General features: G+C 31.5%; 1 protein-coding gene across 1 annotated transcript; it reads right to left on the bottom strand.

The window, feature by feature from the left end:
• Positions 1–272: 272 nt before the first annotated feature.
• Positions 273–644, bottom strand: LOC145581341 (uncharacterized). The gene has a single exon (XM_081638361.1). It carries the CDS (start codon positions 642–644, stop codon positions 273–275), a length of 372 nt encoding a protein of 123 aa, XP_081494487.1.
• Between the last annotated feature and the right edge of the window lie 11237 nt (positions 645–11881).

Here is an 11881-nt window from a genome sequence, read left to right as displayed (position 1 = left end):
GTTGGACTTTTCTTGCTTTTCCCGCCTTGTCTCTTCCAGTAAGAACTGCGATCGGACCTTGGTGAAGCTCAGGAGAGGGTCTAATTGTTGATTCATGATGGCTAAGGTGTCATAGTCACCCTTGGGTAAACCCTTGATCAATTGAAGCACCATTTTCTTGTCCAACACGGGATTGTCGAAATTTTCTAATTGATCAGCAAGCAATTTCAATTGCTAACAATACTTTGCTCAAGTTTGGTTTTATTTAATTCTTCCAAATAAACGACCCTAGTCTATTTGTTGTCCTGAAATATTTTCTCCAAACAGGTCCATAATTCGAGAGCGATTGCGCCGGGTTTCATTATGGTATGAAGGAGGTCCTTCGAGATGGTACCATATATCCATTGTTTCACAATAGCGTCTAGACGCTTCCAAGTTTGAGTATCAATGTCATAGGGGGTAGCAGCATTTTCATTAATGTGGTGCAAGACATTGTAGGCACAAGCGTGAATTTGGAATAACTCGACCCAAGAAGAATATTGGCCTTCCTCGTAATCAAGAACCAAGGAAATAAAGTTCTTGATGTTGTTAACAGCCATGGTAGGGTGAAAGTTAGAGGAGGGAAGAGGAGGAAAAGGTGGTGGGATGTCATCATCATCGGCCATGGTTGGCAGGCGGAGCAGCTAGGGAAGAAGAGAGGGCAGGAGGGGCACCGAGACCCTTGGGTTGCTAGGAAAAGAAAAGAAAAGAGAAGAGGAAAAGACTATATGGCTGTGATACCATGTAGAAATGTGTCAATCTCCTTTAAAGCTTTAAAGGAGTATTCTCATTAAATCATATATACAGGTAATTACAAGACCTGATACAAGGAGAATATTCCTTTACATGATTACACAAAATATCTACCGAGAATACATAAGGTCATTCTCTAACAACCGATTCTTGAGTGACATTATTTCCATTTCACAGTTCTTCTCCTTGCATGAATTCAAGTGTTGAACAATTATATAGAACAAAGCTAAGTAAGCTATAAGTCGGTTGGTAGCTTCAACAATAGCAACTTGCTTCGATCCTTTTCAATCAAAGAAAAGAGGATATTAATCCTCAATAAGAGCATCCAACTTTGGTGGCAGTTCCCACTTATACCACTTAATAGGTTTTTGAAATTCAATTAAAGCTTCTCCAAAACCCTTAATCAAAGTGAAAATAGGGATGAAGTAGTTGGCGTAAGGTGTTGACGCTCGCCTCATGTCAAAAAGCAAATTCAAACTCACCTCAACACCTCTTGATCTGCTTTTGTCACTTTCTTAGCAATAAAGGAACAAGCCAAAAGGCATAACAAACATCCCACATTGACTTGTAGTGTCAAAGGTGCACCAAGTATTCACAAGTTTAGTATCGCTAATATTTGATAACAAATTTTAGGCAGCAACTTCGTCAACATTCAAATCAGAGCTACGTAATCATAATTTCTCTGAATAGATTTTCAACTGTAAATCTCACTTAATATTAACTGTAACAGGGTCAATTGACCCCGCTTATTATGTAAATAAAATTCTGAAAAAAATTCTTGTTACAAATATTTGAAAGATGAAGAAATAATAAGCTATTAATTATATGCGTCAATAACAAGGAATATAATATATACCTATAGTTTCATGTAATTTGTTAATTAATTTTATTTTGATTTTATTTGAAACATGAGGAATTATTAAAAAAAAATTAGTTATAAGCGTCAATAATGAGGAATATAATATATACCTATAAACTTCATTGACGTAACTCACTATGAATATATATCATTTAGGTATATATTTATCATAGAGGGGAAATTTGAATATAATATATACCTATAGTTTCATGTAATTACTGCTCTAATTTATTATGAACTAGATTTCACAATTAGAGGAGAAATTTATCATTACAAATAAGGAAGAAACAAAATTAGTTATTGCATTAACAAATTAATGAAATTCATATCTTTGTTCAAATTCGTAGTCACTTAGGGAAATCAAAAGTAACTAACAATCTATAAACAAGTTATATATATATATATATATATATATATATATATATATAGAGAGAGAGAGAGAGAGAGAGAAAGGCTCATGTAAGAACCCTCCTCTATATAAGAACCCAAATCTTATATAAGAATCAATCTGGACGTATGATTAGATTTGATCTGACCGCTCAAAATGAATTGGTTAGTAATGGCATTTTAGTAATTTTTGTTGCACTTACCCCTTTCTCCTAATTCACGTTTTCTTTCCCCTTTCCTACTATCGTATCATACAACTCTCTTTTTGGCTGCAAATTCATTCAAAGAATTAGGGTTTACTCCAAGAAATTAAGGTTTGTTATTCAATTCTTTCTTTTACTGAATTTATTTGTTGATTGCGTTGCTTTATATTATTTCTTTCATCATTTTTTTGCGATTATTAGTGAAATTTTTGTTCGAATTTCATCAATTTTTTACCTGATTTTTTATGCGATTTTTGTTCCATTTCTTGTGCAATTTTGTTCGTTTTTGCGATTTCTATTCGATTTCTTTTTGATATTTTTTGTTCGATAATTGCAATTCATGTTCGAATTTCATCATTTTTTTTCCAGATTTTTTATGCGATTTTTGTTCGATTTTCTTTGCGAGTTTTGTTCGTTTTTGCAATTTTTATTCGATTAATGAATTCTTTGTATTATAAATTAGTTTAGTATGTTCTATATTATTATTTAGTAATTTATAATGAATGTCATGTTATAAATTATTATATAGTATGTTCTAAACCCTTGTTTCAGCATGTTCTTAATTAGTGATATCCTTTTATTGTTTCTTAATTGTTAGTGATTTTTATTTTCATGCACTGATTGAAAGAAACTAGTTGATAGTATGGTGTCTTTTGGAGTATAATATTATTGCACTTCATATATAAAAACCTTTTAAAGTTGAATGGACTTGTTGAAATGTCATCTCCAAGTGTAGTATTTGTCAATATTTTTGAATTCTTGATGCAGGTTATTAATCCTAGCAGTAGAGAAGAGGTTTGGCCTTTTCTTCTTGGCATCTAAGTATAGAGGACATGTATATCTCCTCCACAGCTTGGCTGACATGTTTTTTATGCATATTTGATGCCTACAGCTATGTATTAGTTGTCCACTAAATTTTTTATTGAATTAAGGAAGGACAATCCTTCTTTCTTGGAATTTGTTTGTACAACTTGTTTAAATTGTCTACTTATACACCATCTGCTACAAAATATTTAGGATATAAAATAATGTAATCATGAGTCATACTATGGTTTAAGCAGTCTAGTTGACGTAGTTGTACATTTTCGCTTGCTATATCCTTTCCAGTGACTCATATTGTTCGACAGTTGTATTATATTTTACAACATTTTGAACAAGTATTGCTCCATTTGTGTTGGTGAAGAAGTTTAGTGTAGTGTAAGTTAAAGTTTGGGTACAAATGTTTTATATACATTAGCCTAGTAGCTCAATGGGTAGAGCATTGTGCAAATGCACAAAAGATGTGGGTTCGAATCCCACGTAGGTTTATTTGTATAATATTGAGATGAGAGTTTGTATGAGATTTTAGCTGTAACGAAGTAGAACAGTCCTTCACCATATAAACTAAACTCAAGCATGGTATACACTCCACGGGAAAAAGGAGGGAGGTTTATGAAAGTTGTTTTAGGGTATGGAAAGACTACTTAAATTACGACACTTTATCTTGAGGGCTTGTAAGGGTAGTATTGCTGTGAAAAAGAGATTACCATCGCCATATTGTTGCTGATAGCGTCTGCTAGTGAGACTAATTTACATGCTATTTTTTAGTGCCATGATGTTGTCGTAATATATAGGCTCAGAGTGAGTATGTGTGGCTATTAGTTGATGCTCCAACCTCTAGTTTTTCCGAGCGTCTCATGTGGGTGACTAATAGGATTGGAAATAAGGAGCTTAGCAATTTTGTATATGTTGGCTTGGACATCTTGGTTACGTAGAAACGAATGTTTGCATCAAGGACTTGTGTCTGATCCTATTCAGGTTGCTGTAAATTACTCAAAGATGCTGGGTGATTATATAGAGTATGCTCAGCGTGTGGTTGCTTGCTACTATGGCAGTTGGTGGTATTTGGATGTGATTTTGTAGATGCGCACTTGGCTGCTGGTAATTCGGTGGGTGGGTGTGATTTTGCGGGATGAAATGAAAAGCATAGTGGCTGCAGCTATGCAAAGGTTGAAGGAAAGATAGGAGGTGGAACAAGCCGAGGTTGTAGAAGCAGGATTTGGAATTCAAATTGCTAGTCAACTAGGATTCATGAGAACTAAGCTGGAGTTTGATGCATTGACTATTGTGCAGACTATCAATCAAGAGTCGTTGGGTTACTCTCCTTTGAAGCTGTTCCATGAGGATATTAAGAGGTTGAAAGTTGATTTTGCTTCTTTTAATTATTGTCATGTTTGTTGGGTGGGTAATACTCTAGCACACTTAGTGTTAGTGAGTCAACTTATGTGTGGACTAAATTTTTTTTAACCTTAGTGCTAATTTGATTTTTTTTTTATTATTATTTTTTTTTTTAACATTTGAGGTATTATGGTTTATTTTTGAAGTTTTTAAAGTTATTTTTAAAAGATAACCTATGTAGGAATCGAACCTACATCCTCCATGCATTAGCATAGTACTCTACCAATTGAGCTAATAGGTTTTAGCAGAAGTTTTAAGTTACTAAATGTAATTTAAACCTATGTTTTAAATATTTAATTCCTACGTTCTAAATATATGTTCAAAAATTTTTTCCTATGTTCAAATTTTTTCTATAATATTCCAAATATTTATGTTTATATTCTAAGCATTTTCTGCCTATAAATTTGTTTTCTTATGTTCTATGTTTATCCTTCGTATGTTCTATTTATTTTCCTATGTTCTAAATTTTATTCGTATGTTCTAAAGTATATGAAGTATATGGACTTGTACGAGGATGAGGTTTTGGATCGTAAGGGTTGGAGGAAGAAGATTTTTGTGGATGATGACCACACGAAATAATCAAATTTGGTTCATGTAGCCGACCCCGCTTATGGGATTAAGGTTTTGATTGATTGATTATTGTTCTAAAGTTTTAAAGCCTATCTTATAAATTTTTTTTTATGTTCTCAATTTTTATTCTTATGTTCTAAATTTTTTAAGACTATGTTCTTAATTTTTATTCCTATATGTTCTAAATTTTTATTTCTATATGTTCTAAAATTTTTAAGCCTATATTCTAAATTTTTTCCTATGTTCTAAAATTTTAAGCCTATATACTAAATTTTTTAAGTATATGTTCTAAAGTTTTTCCTATGTTCTAAATTTTATTCATGTCCTTAAGTTTTTAAACTTGTGTTCTAAATTTATTTTGCCTATGTTCTAAATTTTTCTATGTTCTAAATGTATTTTTCCTATGTTCTAAATTTTTCTATGTTCTAAATGCATTTTGCTTATGTTCTAAATTTTTATTTTTATATGTTCTAAATTTTTATTTTATATGTTCTAAAATTTTTAAGGCCATGTTCTCTATTTTTATTCCTATGTTTTGAAAATTTTAAGCCTTTATACTAAATTTTTTAAGTCTATATTCTAAATTTTTCCTATGTTCTAAATTTAATATTTTTTTCCCCATGTTCTAAATTTAATTCATGTCCCTAAATTTATAAGCATGTGTTCTAAATTTAAATTCCTATGTTCTAAATTTTTTTTCTATGTTCTAAATTTATTTTGCCTATGTTCAAAAATTTTCAATGTTCTTAATGTATTTTGACTATGTGCTAAATTCTTATTTCTATATGTTCTAAAATTTTTAAGCCTATGTACAAAATTTTTATTCCTATGTTCTAAACTTTTAAGCCTATATATTAAAAATTTTAAGTCTATGTTCTAAATTTTATTCATGTCCTTAAGTTTGTAAGCCTGTGTTCTAAATTTATTTTGCCTATATTCTAAATTTATATTCCTATGTTCTAAAGTTTTAAGCCTATGTTCTAAATTTATTTTGCCTATGTTCTAAATTTTTCTATGTCTAAATTTATTTTGCCTATGTTCTAAATTTTTCTATGTTCTAACTGTATTTTGCCTATGTTCTACCTATTTTTAAAATTTGTCTTTGTATCTTCTAGTTTTTTTCTAAATAAACGAGATGTCATGAGAGTCCAACATTGCAATCAACATATATATACAATCAACATAGCTGCATAGCTCTAGCCTAGAATATGCCCATAAGTACATAAGATTAAGCACTATACCCACATCCTGAATAAGTCAAATAATCAAACTTGTCTATGTTAGGACCTATACTTCAGACTACCAAAACAAAAGGTGGAAAGCAAATAATAGAATATAAAATGGAGTATGGAGTATGGATGTGGTAGAGATCTTATTCATTAATCATTTAAAGCATCAAGATACATAGTAGTACTAGCACCTATGGAAACTTTCTCGATCCATACCATCATATCATCATACTCTACTAATACACGGGAATTAGCAAAGATAAAATATCGATTACAATTGAACCAAAATGCAAGATGTTCCTCTTTCTAGTTCTAAGAGGCTACATATTTTTAGTATCTAACACAATCTAGTTGATTCCAACTTCAAGAGTAATGTACAGAGAGTGTTTAGCAGCCATAGCCTCTAAAATTTCAGCCTAAAAATTTATGGCATACTTATGAGGTCAGATTATTAAGCCACTAACGATGTCAATTTATAGTCTATGTCACTATGTGAGAATTGGTTCTTGTGAATGTTTACAAGGAAGATAAAATAATAAAGAAAAAGAAAAAACTTCTACTAGTAACAAAAAACACTACTTAATAGCCTATGGCACTAAGCAACTAAGAAAAGTACATATTGCTTCTTGCTATACTAGGTTCATGGAGGCCAACATTTTAAAATGTAGAACAATACAACATCAACTAGATTACAAAATTGAGTTACAATTGGGTTGAAAAATCAAGAGTATAATCAAGAGTCACCGACCAACCAACCAAAAGATCCATGAATAATGTTATTACTAACAATTAAGAAAGCAATAAGTATCACTAACTTAGAACATTCTGAAGAAGAATTTAGAACATGCTGAAAATAGTTTAGAACATGCTAAGCTAATTTACAATTCACATAAGTGTAGGGAATATTTCAAGCATTATGATCCCAAACTTGAACCCCACTGTGATCATACACTTAAGTATGGTGGCGTTCCAAAGGGAAAGAAAAGAGAGCAAAAGAGTCGCCAACAAGTTTTAGGAACTTGTAAACCCAAAAGACAATCCAAAAGGACCATCAACTCCATAAGGTCTTGAACCAAACAGGGTTCGGGGATGAGGGTACGAATCCAATCTACAAAAGAAAGGACCCGCCCTATAAAATAGGCCTCTACTTTGTTCTGCTCGTATTCATGTGCGCTTTTCGAATAACATACAAACATCATATTGAACCTACCCTGTTCATCTATGTTGGTTGAATATTAATGCACAAATAAAACTATTATTGGCGATCACTTGAGTTAAAATCACATTAGCCTAAACCAAATTAATAATTATCTTATTAAGCGTGATTTCAAGTACCAATTCCCTTTAACCATCATGAAAGGTGTGATCAAGCAATAAAATAAAAAATAAATCAAGCAACATAATAATAATAACCAGTAAACAATAACAACGATGATAATAACATGATATAATAAAGCTTAAATATAATAGCAAGATCTTAGGCATGATACTAACAAGATTAATAACAAACCCTAGCATGTCACTAAACAATAAAGATCAAAGCTTTAAACCTAACATGGTACTAACATGATATTAGAAAGAGTAAAGGCATCCTAAACATGATGCTAGAAAGCATAAAAACATCCTAACATGATACTAGGAATATTAAACAATAATAAACATGCTTTCTACATTGAAAGAGAGTAATAAGATTACATACTTTGAAGCCTCGTACCTCTTTCTAATAACAAAATACACGAGTTAGTAAACTTCAATGAAAATAATAAAGAATAATTAAAGAATTAAATTAAAATCAAATTAAATAAAGTTTTGACTAGTTTTGGACCAAACCCTCAGAAATTATCAACCTTTCACGTCTAGGGCGAAGGCAACTTCGAACTTGGCTAGGTGTTTCAAGATCTTATGAATGCAGAATATTGTTTGTAAAAAGGTAGTTTAGAAATAGAGGGAAAGAATAAGCTATATTGCTTAGAGAGAGAATAGAGAGAATTAATAGTGAGAATTGATGAGAGATGATGAATAAAAACGGAGGTTTGAGACCCTATTTATAAGGAAAAAGTCCGGAAAATCATAGAATTTGATAAGGAATAAAACTCCACTCTGTCGCTAACAAACTGACCTTGTCGCCAGAAATTTATCCTGTCGCCAGGCGACAGAGTCTGTCGCGAGGCGACAAGCCTGTCGTTTGGCGACAGAGACAGTTTTTGCGGATTTTGTTTTTATCATATCTTTTGATCTAGAAGTCCAAATAAGTCATATAATATGTCGTTGAAAAGCTCTTGAAGTGTAATTTCTAATGAAATTAGAATCAGATTAAAATATTTTGTAGATAAAAATATATGGCCGAAATAGTGAAAGGGTGTCAGTTTTGGATAGAGTTTCGTATATCTTTAATATCTTTTTCGTTATAGCTCGGATTTATTATTATAATATATCATTGGAAAGATAATTTCAAGATCTATCCAACCATATAAAATTTGGATAAAATATATGAGGCACGAAAATAATATCTGACTATCTTTGAACATCTTTAAATCCGAATAGAATTAGGAAAGTTTTAAAAAAGGAAAGTTTATATTCAAATCAAATTCCTTGATCTTATCTTTTCAAAAAAGGATAATTAAGATATTTTAGAAACTTATAGAAGATTCTAATCAATCCTAATTAGTTTAGGAATAGGATTAAACCTTTGGACCCTCCTCATGATCATTGGGTCGTAGGTAAAATCCGGTTTGGGCCCAGTTTAGTTATTTGGCCATAACTTCCTCATTATTCATCGGAATTGGGCTTATAATATATCGTTGGAAAGGTCTTTTAAAGCCCCATCCAACTACACCATTATTGGACCCTTATCATGGACCAAACTAAATTGGATTGGACGTTTTCATAAAATAGATTGGGTTTTCGAAAACAGAAAGAAAGAATTTTAATAAAAACTAACCGCAACACTTGACTTTTCACACTTTCACCTCATTCGATTATGGTTCGACGCAAAAGGTATTCATCACTGGGTTTGGTTTTGGGGAGACACTAATGGGTGTCTACAATAAGTCATTTCATTCATTTAGAAATTCTGAAATTACATAATTAGTTGCAAAACATAATAGACAAATCACATAATCAAAAAAGAAATCGAATACAGAGGTAGCAAATTCATCAAAAAAATAATCCAAAAATTATCAGAAAAAACTGGTAAAATGAAGCAAAAAAAAAAAGAAATCAAACAATAAATACAAGTAGAATTCGAACTGAATAATAGGACTTAATAATCGTACAAAAAATTGAATAGAAATCGCAAGATGAAATCAAAAAATCGAAACAGCAAAACAATAAAAAAAAATGGAACAAAAATCGCACAGAAATCGCCTGGTAAAAAACGAACAAATCGAAAATAAAAAAAAAACCTAAGAAATCTAAAAATTGAAGTCAAAATTCAGAAAAAATCGCGCAGAAATAGATGCAATTCCGGAAAAAAAATCAGAAAAATCGCAAAAATCGATTTGAACTCATGCAAAATTTGAACAAAATCGAAAAAAAAAACATACCTGATTTGAACAATTTAGGTTGTTTATGCGAAATTCATGCGAAATTTGAACAAAAACACTTCAATTTTGCAGCAATTTGTGTTCGATTTTGGGGTTTGAGGAGAGAGAAAGTAAAGAGGTTTGGAAGTTCAAGGAGAGAGAAAGTTTTGGACGATGGATCTGAAGAGGGTTATTGTTTTAATCTTAACCGTTCAAAATAACTTAATCCTACGGCTGAGATTGGTTCCTATATAACTAGGGTTCTTATATAAGGAGGGGTTCTTACCGGATCCCTCCCGTATATATATATATATATATATATATATATATATATATATATATATATATATATTGAAAAGTTATGTGGAAAAACTTATTTAAAGCTTATGGCTCACTAAATTATACTTCTAACATTCTCTCACCTTATTTTATAGTGTTTAAATCATATGAACTAAGAAAAGTGTGTGTTGTAAGTACTAAAAAACGAAGAAAGTACATTTTAATAACATATCTATTTCATTCATCAAATATATGTTGATTATGTGATTGAGGTGTCTAGAAGGAGTGATCAAATTATGGGTGTTAAACTTGGGATAGATGGTGATGTTGTGACTATTACAATGCAAGTGCTTATGCATCACAAGTAGGATTGGATGTCTCTATAGACAATTTTGTGATAACTTCGAAGAAGTGGTGCAATAGGTTTCCGGGGGCGAGAAGTTGGTTATTATTAGGGGCGATCTCAATAGACATGTGGGCATTAGGAGGGATTGGGATGAAGGTATTCATGAAGGTTTTGGTTGTGGAGATAGTAGGCAGGAACGAAACTGGAAATAATATTGTGGATTTTGCATTGCCATATTATTTGAGTATCATGAACACCTGAATTGGTTTGAAAAAATGATCTCACCTAGTGACTTAATTACCTTATATATAGCAGTTGGGGCAATGCAAGTCAAATTGACTTCTTTTTGGTAAGGAATATTTAAAGAAAGAGTTACGTTGATTGTAAGGGTGATCCCTAGTGAGAGTACAATAACTAGACTTGTAGTGTTTGTTTCGTGGTCACAAATATTTAAGGACGCGAGGACCACAAGTGGAGCATAAGATCAAGTGGTGGAAACTTCAAGGGTCCGTCGAACCAACAAAAAAATTGTATGTATGAAAGATGGAGGGTGTAGGAATTTGATCTGGTAGCATTGATTTGGAAGTAGATGCAATGTGGGGTAAAATGAAGCATAACATAAAGGAAGTGGTGAAATAAATTCTAGAAGAATTCAAAGGAAGCATGCCACTGAATAAGGACAAATCTTGATGGAATGTAGAAGTATGACATGCGATGAAGAACAAACGAGAATGCATATAAGATGTTGGGGAAATGCAGGAGTGATAAGAAGAATTGTGAAAAGTATAAAGAAGCCAAAAAAGAAGGGAAGAAAGTTGTACAAGATGCGAGAGCAAAAATAAACCGAAACCTTTATGCAACTTGAGTACGAAGGAAGGAGAAAAAGGCATCTATATATACTCGTATTAGAGATCGGAATACGCGGGATATTGGAAAAGTGTTTGAAAGATATTGACCAAAGAGTTCTTGTTGGAGACAAGGAAATTAAGGATAGGTAGAGGTCTTACTTTGATAACCTACTCAATGAAGATCGAACTCAAGACATTATATTGATGATATAAGTGTCCCTCATGATATGGTTACTCGGGAGTTTATACAATACTACGATTATTTATAGATAACAATTAATGATTTTCAAAAAAAAAAAAAAAAAGTTTATATGTTAATGTACCCCTATAATGTATTGTGCATGATAATATACATACTAAACTTTACTAATCAAAATGTAGTATAGTACAAGGAACGACAAAAAATAAAAATTGAAGGGAACTAATTCTTCACTACTAGTCTACTACAAAAATAGCCCTTAGTGTCCTTTAAACTCTCCTTATGCATTGCATTATGTGATATTGAGCCTAATTTGCTACCAACCTGTAAAGAATCTTATATATATATATATATATATATATATATATATATATATATATATATATATATATATATATATATATATATATATATATATATATATATATATCGAGTTGAATAACGGAACT

This window comes from Chenopodium album, chromosome 15 (assembly GCF_948465745.1).
Source record: "Chenopodium album chromosome 15, dcCheAlbu1.1, whole genome shotgun sequence".
In the NCBI taxonomy this organism is placed as follows: domain Eukaryota; kingdom Viridiplantae; phylum Streptophyta; class Magnoliopsida; order Caryophyllales; family Amaranthaceae; genus Chenopodium; species Chenopodium album.
This window is presented reverse-complemented; position numbering and strand designations above follow the sequence as displayed.

Bases quoted from the DNA above. Each gene is read 5' to 3' on its own strand.
- LOC145581341 (XM_081638361.1), bottom strand. From the start codon at position 644: ATGGCCGATGATGATGACATCCCACCACCTTTTCCTCCTCTTCCCTCC.